This window comes from Ostrinia furnacalis, unplaced genomic scaffold (genome assembly GCF_004193835.3).
Source record: "Ostrinia furnacalis isolate ACB-3 unplaced genomic scaffold, ASM419383v2 OfSCF1242, whole genome shotgun sequence".
Lineage (NCBI taxonomy): Eukaryota > Metazoa > Arthropoda > Insecta > Lepidoptera > Crambidae > Ostrinia > Ostrinia furnacalis.
The window spans coordinates 922,224-940,098 of NW_021131481.1; the positions used below are offsets into that span (position 1 = coordinate 922,224).

Below are 17,875 nucleotides of genomic sequence, written 5' to 3' on the forward strand. Positions count from 1 at the left end.
CATTTTTGTATTGGCACTCTCTAAATATTAAATACACACACGATGCAAGGACTTCCCGCCTTATCATGCCGGTGTAAACAAACCGCCATGTTGTCGACATACAACAGAACATGATAAATTGTAAGTATCCGAGGTAAGTCTTATTTATGAATAGAATATTGTTAATTTTACCAATATAAAAATAGAATAAATGAATAGATTTTCTAAAATAGGTTGGGATTCAATAAAACTGAAATTATAAATTTTAGTATGTCAACTGACTGATGACGTACATCCTCTTGGAACATCGCACCAATAGGCGCGTTTTGTAAGATAGTCACGTGGGCAAAGTCGTCCAATGAGAGCGTAGACCATTCTTTGTGTACCTTTTCGCATAATAGTAAAACAGATTGTGGTTTTTATGGAGTGAGTGGTGTTATATCTGTCAATCTAATGACGTTAAAAACGTAAATGTGCGAAATTCAGGATTATTCTATTGAGCATAAGGATATTTATGAGAATAAATATTCGGTGAGTAAATAAAAAATTATGTTTACCCATGTTTTGTGCCTATGTTGTGAAAACAAGACATTTGAACAATGGGAAAGTCCATCAAGTTACTATGTCCCGCTCTTTTTAATGTCATTTCATGGTTATTTACAATAAAATAAATAATACTGGAAATACAGCAAGTAAGAAGATGTTAATACCAATTTTGATCCGGCTAAAGACTAAGATTTATGTAATATCGAGTATTTAACAGTTTTGGTATTGTTGGCGGGAAATATTTTACATAACGTCTTGGTATTATCAGAGGAAATTTAGAAATTGTGTGTTAATTACTTTATGACCTACTGTTATTATAAATTAATAATTGAGTAACTAAAGATTATAATGAGAATTAACCCTAAAATACATAAACGGACACGGACTCACAACATCGTTCAAATCGTCTTGTCTCTTTCTCACGCCGTACTACGAAATAAAAAGACGAAAAGAGATAGCAAGTTTTATGAGAATCTTGTTGTAACCGTGTTGACTGTTGCACTTGAGGGATTTCATTCAAAATTCATTGCAATATTATTTCCCTTGTAAAATATTAATGTATGTTTTCTGTTTTAAGTTCATAAAGGTTAGTTGCTAGTTTTCTTTTCTACGACAACAAATTAAACGCGCCAATTCGCCGTCAATGAACTCGCAACCGTAGTATAGTAGATAACAGAAGTGCCGTAGACCTACTTAGGTACCTACTTACTTTCATAAATAATGTTTAGTGAGGTAAGTAGGTACATACATCTACTTAGGTATCTGCCTGCAGTTTCAGATTCGAAATGTCATGCCATTAGTGTTAGTTAGGATTATTCATTCTATGTCCGTTTTTTCCAAAATTAGGTACTTATTATTATTAATTATACCATTATTTAACGACTAATCCACTAATCAAATTTGTAATTACAAAATCATATTATATCATTCATTAGAAAGATTGCTAATTACGAAGAAATGTAGGAAATATCAAAGAAATTTCATTCCCACGGCTGCCGGTTTCAAGTGAGAATTTCAAAACGTTAAACAATGAGTGCATCGTGTCTATGTGTGCAGCAGGCCCACTGCATCGCCGTTGCATCGCTTGCATGTGTGCGTGACCCAGGCAGCTGCCACCTGTCAATGTGTGCATGTTTGTGAACATTTCAATGGTTGTAGTTTACTATGGCTGGTTTTGTAGGTATAAAATAGTATTCGTTGCACACTAGTGCACCTGTGCACTGTGGTGTGTTGTTTTGGTCATCATGGCATGGTTAATAAACATCACTTACAAATAGGTACGGTACCTATAATGAAGAAGGAAGTTTTTAACCCCTCATGTAACACCACGAATAATAACGTATTAACTATAATATAACACTGAATACCTAAATAGGTAGGTACGCGACAATAGTAGGTATCATAGATTATTTCATTACAAAATAAAAAATACTCGTTAAATAAAACGCACATTGCTATCGAAAAACCTGCGCGTGCGATTGACTCCTACTTATTAGGTGTCCTCTACCACTATTGACGTATCTACCTACCTACTAACCTAGACCAGGATCTGTCATCATCTCAGCCATTAGGATGTCCACTGCTGAACATAAGCCTCCCCCATCCCAATGCTTTCCTTCCATGTTGCCCGGTAGGAAGCGGTCTGCGTGTAGCGCCTTCCTGGACCAGGATCTATTCTATTGAAATTGAAAGGATGAGTTATCGGTAGGATAGACCATTCATTAAAAACATTATTTTAAAAATACCTGTTTATTTAGATCATAATAAAATAAGTAGCAGAAATGGACATAATTCATCCCTTACTTCAAACCTTCAACAAAACTCGTTAAATAAATAAATCGCGTTTATTTCAATATTTTAAATTCTTAAAAAAAAAAAAACTAGAACACTACAATTTATAATCATTTATTACTTGTGCAGACGAGACTAATAGGTATACCTACTATACTATGGTTGTTATTTCCGACATTTACTAATCTTCATTTGCCGCGAGGTGATTGACCGCTTACGTGATGGTTTACCGAAGGTTTTTCTCACAAAAGTTTGCAGTATACAAAGTTAGGTATTTAGTTGGTTCCATGTTCATTTATTTCTCATTTACCTAATAAAGATTATATGAATTCTATTCTAATACCTATCTTGGGTAGAGCCAGAGAGGTCTACTCACAGATATTTAAGGTATAAAATTCCACGTGAAATATATCAGTTTTCCCTCCTTATGTTTAAAACAGGGACCGAGGGGAATGAGCCGCGCATGCAATCAATACAGACCCCTCCCGAGTAGCACATATCTATCTACCTACTTATGGGTATACTGTACTTTCTGATATTGCGCGCGCAACTGGAAAACTCTACCCGGAGAGCGCGGGGTGTTTTCGCGCCTAATAACTTTTCATTTGGGTGTAAGGTATTCTTCTTGGTAAAAGTTTACATTCGTTTTTCCTCAGTATGTCTGTCACCTAGAGGATTTCTGCTGGAAAAAGACTTAAAACTTCATAGGGGTAGATTTAATTCTCCTATGTGTTTTCGGGATATCGATTTTTTATCTTCTACGAAGAAAGACCATCAAATATCAATAATTTGCCGGCGCATTGTGTTCCATGCTACATTTTTCCTAGACGTCGACTTTTCGCGTACACGCGGACGTCTACCATCGGCGCAAGAGCCGACCACGACGAGTTCAAGGCGAACGCGCGCGGTCAGGTTCGAGGACACGGCGGCCCCTCGCGGCGCCTCTGTGCCCCCACTGATCTCCCTCCTTAGGCTGAAAACTTATCTGTGAAAAAGCTACCGTAGGTACTTATCCGAGACTAATCTGTACACGGAACCTATAGGTTGAAATAAGTCGCATAGCTGATAGAAGTCTGTAGATTGATTGTAGTTCTTTGCTACCTACATACCTACTTCAATTAAATAGACTTGCGATAAAATTCCGACAGTCGGACTGTTAAAATAATTAGCAAAACTCGCAACTAAATTAATTAGCAAACGTAGAATACCTACGACGAGATATTATCACGTCTAAAAATATTCCGAATAGGTCTGTAAGTCATTCATGTTCATACTGCTCGTAAGCAAGATGAACTCGAAATAATAAAGAACGAGTTCATGGTCCTCTGTAGCACGACTATAAGAAACGGATGGACATTTTTCGACTGGCAAAATACCTACCTACCTACCATACATAAAAGGCGGAATAAATGATAATTTTTAAAACGATTGTAATTAAAAGCTCATGGTTTTTTCCTTACCTATTGTCTATGGAGAGAGAAACTAAGTTTTCTATTTAATAATTTTCGTTAGTTTAACACGAGCCAAATGCCTGCTTAACTTAAAAAGGGACGTTGTAGTGGTGGCAATATCGTTAGGGGTTAGGGGTAGATTCACCCTCTTTCAACGATCTCTATCTATCTCGTTTCCGCACCCTCTGCCGCATTGTCTCTTTCGCACTTAACATGGGTAGTTCAGTACGCGATTTTCAGTTCCTGCATGTTGTTGCTTTGGCGGGAAAACTTTCACAAGAATTTTTTGATGAAAATTATAAGTGCTCAAACAAAAGCCTAATCCATCCCCGTATGACCACAAAACAACAGTGTGGTATGGCGCAGTCCATCATTAAAATGATATAATTTGATGTTTGCCTCTCCACTCCTATAAATGTGTAGGATGATAGCTAACATAAACAAGTTATCAATATTCTATCTATATCATTCACGAAAAACGTTACTGGAAAGCCATTTAAAAGTTCATGTCACTGGTTATCATGCGCGCCTTTTCTTATCAGTCACTGCACTTAGCTTAGGTAAGTAGTTAGGTATAATTAAACATGATTTGCTTTAGCTATGTACGAAAATATTCCTGACAAAGGTGTATATTATTTTGTTATATTTTTGGTACACAGGGATAAATGAACCTAATAATACCTAATACCTAACTGAATCACGGATAAAAATTCTGACTGAAATAAAAACGGATGTGATTTCTATGATCTAATCACATCTAAACCACTGAATTCGAATATATTAATAAAAACTTCGGTACCTATGAACTTTATCCTAAATTCCTAATATTCGCTTGCAATAATAGCAAGTTATGCAATTAGTGTGCTACTTTAAAAATACCACAGGACTAATTAACAAAATACCTAACACTAGAAAGTAGAAAGCCATATTGCTGGTATAATAGTCAAACCTTTATGATAATATGTATCTGTTTATCTATTACTTAATGGAGTAGTTATAAAACTAGTTTATTTATAGATGTAAAAGCGCCGACCAAACACTGTCTCGAACTCTCGTATACCGGGACTTGGGATCCGTTCCGTATGCCGGGTACGTTTTTTATACGAGTTTTTACTAGTAATTCCAGTTGGCCCTTAGAACAACGAATTGTAGGTTGGTATAGGTCTTGTCCCAGCAGAGAAAGTGGACTTTCAACTAATATTGTTGTGACTAGTTTCGATTTTGATTGTATGATTTTTGTTTACTTATGTTTACTTACATACTATTTTTTTATGCGCCTAAGCACCTTTCAAGAATAGTTCGATATCACTGGAAGTCTGGAGTGATCATTCATCATGATATTTTGAAAGGAACCTTTCATGGTACCATTTTCATATCGTCTATCAAGTTCGAATAATAATAATATTTAATAACTTATTCGTATAGCACCATCTTGTCATTATAATAACATAAATAAAGCATAACATTTGAAAATAATAATAACATAATCTATAGATAACTATAAATATTTTAAATAGAAAAACTACAACACGTTGAGCATGAAAATGCAGTCTTACACGCAACAATATTCCCGTCCCGAGCTATCGGAGTGGCGCATACCATGACTGGAAACAGGTTTTGTACTACGTCGTAGTGGTTTCATTGTTACTGCCCCATTCTTGTGGTGTCTCGATCGCTTGCATTTTGTGTGAACCGATTTGGCGCGAAAATGTCAAATCTGAGTATCCTTTTAGACCTTTGTATATTTTTTTACAAAAGCATAACAGACCCTTTTTTGTATTAGGAGCAGGTAGTTAAATCTTGTTTAGCAATGTGAAAAAGGTCTGATATTGTTATTAGATACATATTGGAACTGCTAAAAGGCATGCTTAAACTGTAACTGTATGTATTTTACTTACGGATTGCTATCTCTTTTCGGCATAGTTGTTAAACCAATAGAATAATAGCCCTAATGGGAAACAAACCTTAAAATGATAATAAATGCCATTTTGTTTCCAGTTGTGCTCAGACATGGATCTGTACATAACAGACTCCCTCCAGGACATGCTGGACATGGACATAAAGAATGAAATCGCTACAGATCTTAGCAGTATCACAGACTTTTCTGTAAGTATTGTCCTCATGTTCTTCCTCACGTTGCTTCTGGATATGAATGGATTTTGAACACACTGCTAATGACATTAATGTTCCTTTTCCAGGATTCATTAGGATTAAATTTTACGGAAATGCCGCCTCTATTAGACGTTGAGGCAGACAATTCTGCCACGTGGCTAAACAACACATCAAGTTTCGTCCACAACCTAGATCTGTATGGCTCGGAAGCAAACGCCGTTATGGTGAACCCGAATTCTGTAATGCCATCCTCCTTTGCGGAAACTCCGGTAAAAAGTATCGTGAAAGAAGAAGCGTCGAATTTACTCTTAACATCGGTAGCTAATAATGATTCGAACAATAGCATATCACTGCCAAGTCCAAAAGAAGAGAAGAGCCATTTAACGTTTTCACCTAATGCTATCAAGGTGTCGAAAGTACAAGAGCCGGCACCAGAACCCGCGCCTAAAAAGCTCGAAGAAGCTAAACAAATGGTGATTTATGTTCGCAAACACGAAAAAAATGTAGTTAAGGACTTACTAAAAGACTTGGACAAAACTAAAGCGTCGAGTCCATCCACTCCACCCACTGTTAGAATTAAGGCACAACCAGAAGTACTAAAAGTTAACACTAAGAACTGCTCCATTTTAAACACGAACCAAAAAATAACGCAACAAATAGGAACGAAAACAATAATATCTGGCAATATACACATAATAGACGCACAACAATCTAGGACAATTTTAGCGAATGGAAACAAAAACCAGGCGACAATATTGATCGACAACTCGTCGTTAAATAACAATAGGCAAATAATTAAAACTTCAGTAAGCAATGCATTTACTGTTGAGACAAGTCAATCAAAATATGTAAATACTAGCAAAAGTACAGTTGGCTTGAGTGAATTCCCAAAACCAGCGTATTCTTATTCGTGTCTAATAGCAATGGCATTAAAAAATTCAAGAACAGGAAGTTTACCCGTCTCAGAAATCTATAATTTCATGTGGTGAGTTTATCTTTAATTTCTTATTATTGGCCGGGCGGATAAATGTATATGCGCATTGAGTATCTAATGCGAAACTTTATTTTACAGTCAACATTTCCCGTACTTCAAAACCGCGCCAAACGGCTGGAAAAATTCCGTTCGGCACAACCTAAGTCTAAACAAATGCTTTGAAAAGATTGAGAAACCCTCTACTAATGGTAGCCAGAGAAAAGGTATTTTATTTACATAACTGATCGATAGTCAATGCTTGTTTAATCTTAAAATAGTGATTGTTTACACATCATTTTATTTATTACAGGATGTTTATGGGCAATGAATCCATCAAAAGTTGGAAAGATGGACGAAGAAGTACAAAAATGGTCTAGGAAAGATCCTCAAGCGATTAAAAAGGCTATGGTTTATCCTGGTAAGTTGTTATAGTTTTATACCCCTCTATGTACTTTTGTCATGACTTATCATATTCTATAGGTGATGATGCGCGTTAATCCATATCGCCAATCGCCTCTAATATTTTCAAGAACTTATCAGAGTCAAATAAGACCACCTCCATTCCCGTGGATGTCGTAAAGGCGTCAGTGATAAATATTCGAATACCAGATATCCCCAACCTGTCTGATCATAAGCAGTGTAGGCCAAATACTATTTGCATCTGGTAAATTAGAGAGGGTCATACTCCCCAAATCATTTGCCTCTAGACTAGAGGTTCGTGCTCCTGCAGCGACTAAGGCTGAGTCCGCACTACCGTTTTTTCCCGCAAGCGGTACCTAAACCGCCAAACCGCGAGACCGCCCGAAACGTATACGCGGGAAAAAGCCGCAGTGCGGACGCGTGCATTAGTTTTACTTGGCTATAAAATCACGCGGTTGAAAACCGCGGCGGGTTAGCCGTAATGCGGACTGCCTAAAATAAGTGACGATGGTATTCGTTGGTTTACAGACAGTTTAGAAGCGTTAGAACGCGGCGAGATGAAGTACAGCGGGGCTGGCGGCGACACGGACGCAGACGACGATGCGGACGCGGACGCCGAGGCGGACCTCGATGCGGATGTCGAGATAGACCCCGAGATCAAAGTGGAGATGGAGGATGAGGAGGCTATTTTGGAACAGGTATGAAATGTCCTGGTAATGAAGTTGGGAGAAAAGGATCACGGCAATCTTTTAACCCATTCCCTGTCCACAATTAAGATACAATATATAAGATCAATCTTTTCGCATTCCTTGTCCAGAAACTTGACACAATTTTCGATTTGTTAACATGACTATAATTATCTTAAAGCACAAAGTGTGAGTATGGTATATTTTGTTGGAAGTATCAGATCAGGAGAACTACCCAGGAAACCCTGTTTATGTAGTTTCGGGTCTATCTGTCACCGTCGCGTCGCTCATGCCGGTATCGCTTTACGTGAGAGGGATGGCAACATTCGAAACTTAGGCTAACGTTTTTCGAAGTATCCGCAGGAATTAGACATCGAAAAAGTGAACTATAGTACTTATCCATAAAATATTTCTTATGTACTTCAAAAGGGGTTACCTACACCATATCGAATTACAAATGATCGAAAATCAAAATATCAAACACGTTTCATCGAACGATCAAAATATCGAATGTTCAAAATATCGAACGTTCAGAATATCGAATTTACAAATGATCGAACGATCAAAATATCGAATGATTAAAATATCGAAAAATCAATATAGAGGTTTTAACTAAATGTCATACGATTAATGTAAATAAAACATAAATTCTTAAACACATTTTTTTTATTTCCCACTTTTGGGTACCATAGTCAACAAGGAACACTTACCTCCATCTTTCTATTATACTATGCAACGTAAGATCGACTTTCGATATTTTAATCATTCGATATTTTGATCGTTCGATATTCTTATCGTTCGATGAAACGTGTTCGATATTTTGATTTTCGATCATTTGTAATTCGATATGGTGTAGGTAACCCCTTCAAAAGGTATCAGTATCAGACCATGAGTTAGTAGCATAGGAAGTGATTGAAAGCACGGACTCATAAAATATGTATTAAATTGTTTCCTCCAGGAGGTATCAGACCAGGAGCTTGAAGTGGAGGAGGTGGTGGAAGGCACGGGCATGGTGGGCGGGACGTACCGGCTGCTGGCCACCGGGCCGTCCTCGCTCACGTCATACATCACGGATGTGGAGTCTGGCGACGACGTCAGTGATGTTGAGGTAATGACATAGTTAGTTTTCAATTTCAATTTAAAAATATCTTTATTTCGTAAAATAATATTACATCAAAACAGTTCTAGTGTACATTTTAATCCTAGGTTGTTACAAAAATGAAAAATATATAGTTACACAGTTACTGGGAGTTCTGCACATGTGTTAAAACTTGTAAAGATCGACTGCCACGTGCAGATTTTTTCGAGTCTTTCCGAAAATGCTTAGGATAGTTTCTTTAACCATTCGATTCGTTGAGACTTTTCATTGTTTTCATAAGCCACCATATATCGCAATCGCGCCATATCGTGGCCTACGCATCATAGATTTGCGAAAGCGTTGGATAAATTGGATTCGCGGTACTATTTCATGTCTTCCCTGCAATAACACCATCCACATGCGTTGCAATAGTGAACCTTCACGGCCTTGGCATAACACATGTGCTAAGTCTGTGACATTAGTTATTAATAGTTAACTTATTTTCGAACGCTAATTACAGTGTTTGTTAATGAGCCTGATACGCGAGCATAAATTATTTTGGCAATAAATGTCCGACCGAAATGTTACGACCAATTTTTTATGCAGGGCAATTAGGACAAAAATGTACTAAATCATTCGAAAGTGTCCTGATTTTTGTTTTATTAGTCGCCATACAAGTCTGGTGTAGCTCAATTGATCTGACGGCTCATCCACCAGGTACAAAGGCTGTTTCAACTTCCCAATGTCTTTGTCGGTATATTTTCTCCACCACATTACGAGCCTACGAGCCTTCAGAATCTCTGATTCCACTCCACACACCACCACAGTGATCATTCTATATTCCAGGTGCTGGACCAATCATACGAGGAGATCGACATCGACGTGACGAAGCCAGTCAAGCTGGACTTGTCTCTATCGGAATCGTACGTGAATTCGTCGAAGCGACCCAAGAACAGTTTCGTGTTCCGAGCGGCCGCCGCGCCGCCCGCCAACCGACGGAAGACGCCGCTCGTCAACCGCGTCGCACTCATGTAAGCCACCTACTTACTTAAGGGTGCTGAAACAGTGAAACTATGCCTCTGGATCGTTCTGGAACTAACACTCAATCGTTTATTGCTATACCACATCAGTTCTTACGATTCAGCCAGTTGCACAATATGGACCCTCAATACCGCTTTATATTATTTACCTTTTTGTCACATTCCTAACAATGCGTGTAGGAAATAACGTGATACGGCTCATACGGCTATGGTGTCTGATTTAAGAAGATCTGATGACCCATCACACTTATTCCTTAAACCAGACGCGACGCAGTTTTCGTCTCCAAAAATGGTGGCCGGAATGTCACATATTGATTTCATTATGTTAGTTCCAAAATGATCCATTGGCATCAGTACTAATAGCGTAGCACCATTATAATTAATTATGTTTAGTGACAGTTCACGCGTGCAGTTCACATCGTATCGTCTTGGTGTCCCATACAACTGGAGAGCCTCCCTCTTGTCGAACGCTCGAGTACAAATTCATTATTGTAGTGTGAAATTGAGGCTTATGCTTCTTTTGTACTTTAATACTTATAGTTGGAACGCCCGATGGTCCACGTAAGTATTATAGCTTTTTTGATATCCAATATTTTATGTGAAGTGCAGTCTTCGCAACTCATGGAGGTACCAAATAATGAGAACTATATAAAATCAAAAAACACGTGTGTTCGTCGATGTGGACGCTCTCCTACGTTTTGCTATCGTACTTGTACATTTGAAACTTGTCCACATAACTCTTCGCGACTATCGCGATACCTCTCCTACAACGGCACGGCATCTATTGTCTATACAGGGTGGAAACGTTAAGTGATCTCACTCGATTATTTCTAAACTATACAAGATATTGAAAAACTGGTTACTGATCCTGAAAATACTTCAAGAGCTCTTTCAAGCGGTACCAATAATAGGTTACAGAATAAACTGTATCTATCTGAAAATTCAATGTTTCCAGCATCCATACTAAATGTATGCCAGACACACAATATTAGAAGTGTAATTTTGTTTCTTTAATAATAAACGCTTATAATAAACTCGTAAATTGTATTTTTATTTTTTATTTTAAATTATTCATGGAAAATATTGGTTTTAGAGTTTACTTGCTATAATAATTGTCAAAAGATGAGTGTCATGAATGTGGTAGTACAAAATGTATGGAAGAAGGAAACATTCAATTTTTGGATAGATCCAGTTTATTCCGTAACCTATTATTGATACCATTGGATAGAGCTTGTGAAGTACTTTTAGAATCAGTAATCAGTTTTACGATATCATGTGTAGTTTTTAAAATAATGTGACTTTACCAAATGTATGGAAGCTGGAAACATTGAATTTTCGGATAGATCCAGTTTATTCTGTAACCTATTATTAGTACCGTTTGATAGAGCTCATGAAGCACTTTCAGGATCGGTAACTAGTTTATTGATATCTTGTATAGTTTAGAATTAAATAATCGAGTGAGATCACTTATCGTTTCCACCCTGTATACCTTGTTAGTACATAAACGTACCGCGATAGTCGCTCTGGTACGTGCTGGTATTTACCTATTTCATATAACTCACTGACGATTAACGAACTGCATGTTTGGGACTTGTCAAATAGCAAACTTTACTATACATAGGATTTAGGAGCTAGCCTCTAAGTTACTTTAAAAATTGTGATCGTAAGATATGGGGTCAATAGTTTAATAGTTTCCAGTGATTGTTCCGTTATTATCTAAGTTGTGAAGAGTGATTCGAATCGTAAATAATTTTGCTGTGAATTGGTGTAATAAACGTTCTCAAATTCGATTGAATGTGAACGGTATAGTCTGTACCAGATAAGTGTATTTACGTGTTTTATACAGAATTGGAACACTTGTTACATATCTTACACTATAAATTAATTTTATTGTCCCTAATTAAGGATTGGTTCCATTTTGACATTTCATTGTGTGATTCGATTTTATTATGTATCATAACTTTGTCTTCTCAAAAGTAGAATTATTATGCTCCTGATGATAACTACCATTATGTGTGGTTGGCATCCAACCATATTATCAGTACAAAGACTGTTCCTTGCTGCTGTGTTGACTACTTTTGTTTTAAAATCTAAATCATAAACTAGATGTTGTGCATAACACCAGTCTATTTCTGATTCTCAAAAGTCTCTATACAGTGGCAAGTTCAAGCGGGTATATATGTATGTAAAAATCCCACCGCTGGTTGTATATAAATTTTAATCTTTAACTTCTGCCATTGTTACATAGGTTTCATACAAAATGTACTAGTTTTTTTTTCATCAGAATGGACAGTATTTACTGCTCAATTGGAAGAAAATTACTACTACATTTTACTCTTATTAAATGCGTTGTTCATGTTTAATTGACTTCTTTGATTTTTGTTTTTTTGTGTCTACACTTTGTAGATTTAGTAATTCGTACATACTGGTTCTACTAATAACAAGACTAAATGTAGTGTATACTGCAGTCATTATCTCATTCATGACGCTGTAGAATTTACTTTGATAGTATGATAATATGAATATGGTTATGGAAAGAACACCATCGTAAAGTCCTTGTGCAGGAATAGCTAGCCAGCTATGCTATGTCCTCAAAATAAGGGTAAGTCTGCACTAAGGGTAGCAGCTTACCTTTAAGTTTTAAAACCTGTTTAACTATAGCTGGGTCTCCAGCGCGTGTTTGCCCTACACAATCAACAAAACAACATGTCAACATTTTTTTGTAGGCAATTTTGTTGATGTTTTTATTAATTGTGTAGGGCAAAACACGCGCTAGAGACCAGGCTTTTCATAGACATGCAACTGAATGTCAGCGCTATGTTGGCAGGCACCATACTATTCATACAAAGTAGGGGAAGAGTTAGAAAACTTTTAATTAGGTAATAATAAGTGTAAATAAAGTTCACTAATGAATGAAATAGTCCCAGCCAAACAACGGCTGCGTTGGGATTCAAACAAATTGTGTCTATAACTTGATTGTTCAATGAGGGTTGAACATTAGTTTCATTTCATTTAAATCAAATTCAGTTCATGTAAGTGGTCTCTCTAAGTTTACACATTTGTTTCATGTTGTATGTATTTTAAAAGAGTAAAAATTTAATGTCAACATTTTGGAACTACATAAAGTATTTCATCCGTTATAAAAACTGGTGTTTATTGTAGTACATTAATATTAACCAGGGAATAATAATGTTAAGTCGGTTGTGTGTGGTAGATCTCTCGAATGTGGTGTTTATGTCAAACTAAAGTCAACACTTAGCGTAAGCTTAGGAATTATTCGAATTTTAGATGTTTAAAATCATGAATTGTTTTTCGTAGGGTCCCTAACAATTAAATTTAGTATTAGCCCTATTGACACTGAGTCACGAATGTCCTATCTTCCACTTCTATGAAGTTAAGGCGATTAACTGATCATTTAAATGTCATTAGTATGAAATTATATTAAGTTTATTTTTCCTAATCCATTGCCTGTAATTTTCAATGAACTTAAATAAATAATCAAAATTGTAGAAAACTTGTAATCATTTAGATTAGATGAAACTGTGATATGGAATTTACTATGAGTGTAACGCACCATTACCATGAAATCAATTTAAGAGCGAGTGATTTAGTTAGTGTAAAAGAGACAACTCCTATTTCTGCAATATTTGTCACTAAAAATAAATCAATTTGTCTTCATTGAAGAATAATTAGGGTAATTAGTGTTGTAGTTGAAACTGAGCAATTGATAGATAAAAATTCTAAATGTCGGTTATAATCTAGAGATAAGTTAGTATGTTTACGCCATGAATGTAAAGTTATGATGGCGTGTGTTGACGGGCCCGGTTTCTACCCGGTCCGGCACCGGGTGTAGAGACTGCGCGAGTCGTGTATCTTTAGCTTCATGGTCGTGTCATCGAGCCGAACGCGCCGCGCCGGGTAAAAACCGGCTCGTGAACACGTACGCCCGGCGCGTCACCGGATAGAAACCGGCCCGTCAACACACGCGCTTAGGCTCCCGAGTACATACTCCTAATGTGTGTGTCTTTTGTCCAATGCTTGATTGCTACGACGTTAACCCAACTGCCACCTAGGCTCCTGAACTTAGTACTAGAATAATATTATCGTGTCACCTATTTTGCCTAGAATTTAGTTATAATTATAACGTATCGGTGCTTACCGGCTCTAGAAACACTTGGCACCGACCGGGTTAACTGTCAGGACAATATTTGTATTGTTTCTTAGCCTAAACTTTATATCGGGTTTTTATATATTGTAAGGTATTTGTCTGACTACAACCATGTATATGGTGAATTTATTCTCCATAGAAACCAGTTAGATTTATATTACAGACATGACATGGCTAACAAATGTTTACAGGCAACTAAAATTAGGTGCTTTTTGTATACTTCTTATTTTGTTTTATATTACAGTGCAATTGTGTAAATAAAATAAAAACTTATTTTTTTGTAATGAATCTGTCGTCGTAGTAATTGTAATATTAATATTAAAGTATTGTTAAGTATGGCATTTGGAGAGCTAACAAAATGCTATACGCATACTATATAAGCCGGTATTAATATTGGAATTTCTTACTTGTAAGTGGTTATTACACCTTAACAAAAAAAATGACCGCTTTTTGCAGTAATAGATGTACATGAACTTCTTAGTGAAAGTAGCAAAAAATATAAACGTTGTAGCTCCCATTAGAAATTAATTAGGTACTATAAAACTGTAACATCAAGTTCAAACTATGTACGTTTGCTGTGATACGTGCGTCATCCATACAATGATTTTAATATACCCAGTAAGCCATAGCTGATAATAATAATGACTATAAACATAATATCTCCAATTTATCGGCTGAATAATTACTTCTATCCGTTCCGTGTGTCCGGTTAGTACCTAATTATTGTATTTTTCCACTGCCAGTATTTCCATTCATGTAAAAATAAAACTAGTAGTAAGTTCGGAAAATAGTTTTAGTTCTAATTAGTCTGTATTCTGTATTAGAAATAAGGAAACTAAGTTGATGATTTTTAATAACATTTTTGTAATAAACATAAATTGAATAAATGCAACATAAACATAGTTTTATTTTAATAGTTCCATGATGTCCAATTTGTAAAAAAAATGAATATTTAAGCAAAGCTGAAACCATCATTAGACTAACTTTTAGTCTTATGTTTTTTTGAGGAGGAGCCTGACTCTCGTTACACAGGTTAACCTTATACGAGAGCGGCACATATCTTGTAATTGTAAAGTGTTTATTTAATAAAAGTATTTTCATTTTTCATCAGTCGGTATCGTCACCACGACCAAAGAATACTGAGGTAGGACCCTATACTCAAGAGACCAAGACGTTATAGTGTGGAATGTCTTAGCAACATCAGAATCGGTCCAGTACTTTCAAAATTCGTTGTGTGTGCCAGTGTGGCTACTTAAGATTTGCCACTTCCCTGCCACACGATTTTCCGTTGACTATCTTTTTCAAATTACTGAAATGTTAAGTACAATCATTGAACATTTGTTACGGATAGCGCAGCATAATTAATTACTTTTGTACAATAGAAGAAGAACCTATGTAAGTACTACAAACGTAAGTTGAAATGTAGTATATTGTGCTAAATAAAATTCGATCGTCTTTTATTATGTTTTAAATAGACATGAGAACTTAGATTAATCTAAGCATGGGAATATGAACCTGGGAAACCAGGAACTCCTCCTGACTGACAAAGACTTCTCCTGTGTCTTCTCCATTGATGCAGGTAGATGCAGAATCATGAAGGAATTAATTTATTCCTTCCTTACTAATACGATGACGATACGATGGTGGTACGAGTGCAATTTTTTTTAAGGTGTAATAATCTGTGATATAACCTCACTTTTTAATTGTCAAACTCATTGTCACTGAACTTGTGTAAAATTGATTTGTTTACCATTGGTGCTAATTCATTTTACGGAATAAATAATCAATGAGTTACAAATATTCCCTTACTCTGTCACAATGGCTACTCGTGAGATATTAACTCTTCAATTTGGTCACTATACGAATTATATTGGTGCTCACTTCTGGAATACACAAGAGCTTAGCTTTGACTATACAGGCCTTAAAAAAACTGAAGTTAATCATGATATTTTATACCGCGAAGGGGAAAATGGTAAAGGAGAAACTACTTACACACCGAGGCTCCTTTTGGCGGACTTGAAAGGTTCTCTGAAAACCCTGCCAGTGAGTGGCGGATTACCTGAGGAAAGCGATCCGGACCACCTAGAGTGGGAAAATGTTGACAAAGTTGAAGAACCAGCTCCTCAAAAGAATCAGTATTTAGTTGATATTGATTCAGAAGGACCAGCAGCTGCAGAGAAAACTTATAACTTTGAAGAAGAAGTCAAAACCTGGACCGATTTTATTTATCCTCGCTTACATTCCCGTTCAGTCAATGTTATCAAAGAATACAACCATGGCGATGAAAACGTATGTATATTTATTTTAACCTATATATTTTACAAAAAAAACCTTTCATTTTAAAGTTTAATTCATCAGTTTCTTTCTTTATTTACAGGAAGGATTTGACATTTATAACTCTGGCACCGCATTATGGAAACACGACTTTGGCGACACATTCAGTGATAATATTAGAAAATATGTAGAGGAATGTGATAGCATGCAAGGGTTCCAAGTTAATTTTGACTGTATTGATGGATTTTCTGGAATGGCAATGGGTTGCATTGAATATTTGGCAGATGAATATACCAAGCCTATTGTAGCTTATCCTATCATTCCATCATACTTTCCTGATAATAATCCTAGCACACAAGAAGAAAGAGATAAATCTAATTTAAAAGACTCAACTAGGCTGGTAAATCTTGCTCTTTCTCTGCAAGCATTATCTGAACATGCCACATTATTTGTACCTTTGTGTACCAGTGAAAAAGGATGGAGAAAACCAGGAAACCCAAGATCTTTTGAATACATTAACTACAACCCACAGCTTTACTACCACTCCTCAGCATTATTGGCCACAGCTATTGATACTCTTAGTCAGAAATACAGACATAAAAGCAACATTCATACCATGTCTGATATCTGTGCAGATATGACTGGGTATGGAAGGAAAATGGCAGCAGCTTCCCTTGGCATGCCATTTGCATTGAATGAATCACAATACCTGATTGATTTTCTGAACAATACAACTAAACCTATTTATACATCCCTAACACCCAGTTGTAAGATTGCATCAGACAAACTGTTCCAGTTGATCACAGTCAGAGGGATACCAGAAAGCTATTTGAAAGCACCACTGAAGGAAGCCAAAGAGCAAATGAATTTACCGGCATACCGATGCAACAGTGTCAAAGAAATGTTTGAACTTTATTTCCAAGCAAGCAACTTCTTATCAGCAACAAATGTTACTGTTTGTGAGCAGCCCTTTGAGTTAAAAACACCATATCCACAATTTTTCTCGAAAGATCTAAACAAGTATGGTTTTGTAGCAAGTGATAGTTCACAAGAGAGAATCGAAAGTTGTGCTGTTGTGGCAGGCTACCATAATGGCAATTTTATGGCCGATACGATTGAGAAAGTACACAGAGAGGTCAGCAGAATTCAGTTTGCAAAATTACACAAATTCAGACAGGAAGGATTGGAGGCTGCAGATTATAAAGAGAGTTTGGACAAATTGGCTGAATTCAAAGATAATTATGAAGATGACTTTGAACTTTAAATACAGTAATTAAGCTTAATTAACTTTTATTTGTATTGTGCTATAACATTATATTAATTTATTTTCTAAGTGCCTTTTCAATAAAACCATAAA

General features: G+C 36.3%; 2 protein-coding genes across 2 annotated transcripts; both read left to right on the forward strand.

The window, feature by feature from the left end:
• The first annotated feature begins 346 nt into the window (after positions 1-346).
• jumu (Forkhead box protein N4 jumeau) lies at positions 347-10,937 on the forward strand. Its single transcript, XM_028303460.1, has 8 exons — positions 347-510; positions 5,766-5,873; positions 5,966-6,864; positions 6,952-7,076; positions 7,163-7,270; positions 7,801-7,970; positions 8,917-9,066; positions 9,883-10,937. The coding sequence occupies exons 1-8, from the start codon at positions 451-453 to the stop codon at positions 10,069-10,071; spliced, it is 1,809 nt and encodes a 602-aa protein (XP_028159261.1). The 5' UTR covers positions 347-450; the 3' UTR covers positions 10,072-10,937.
• A 5,017-nt stretch (positions 10,938-15,954) lies between these two features.
• mst (misato mitochondrial distribution and morphology regulator) lies at positions 15,955-17,875 on the forward strand. Its single transcript, XM_028303454.1, has 2 exons — positions 15,955-16,533; positions 16,622-17,875. Exons 1-2 carry the CDS (start codon positions 16,063-16,065, stop codon positions 17,780-17,782), a joined length of 1,632 nt encoding a protein of 543 aa, XP_028159255.1. The 5' UTR covers positions 15,955-16,062; the 3' UTR covers positions 17,783-17,875.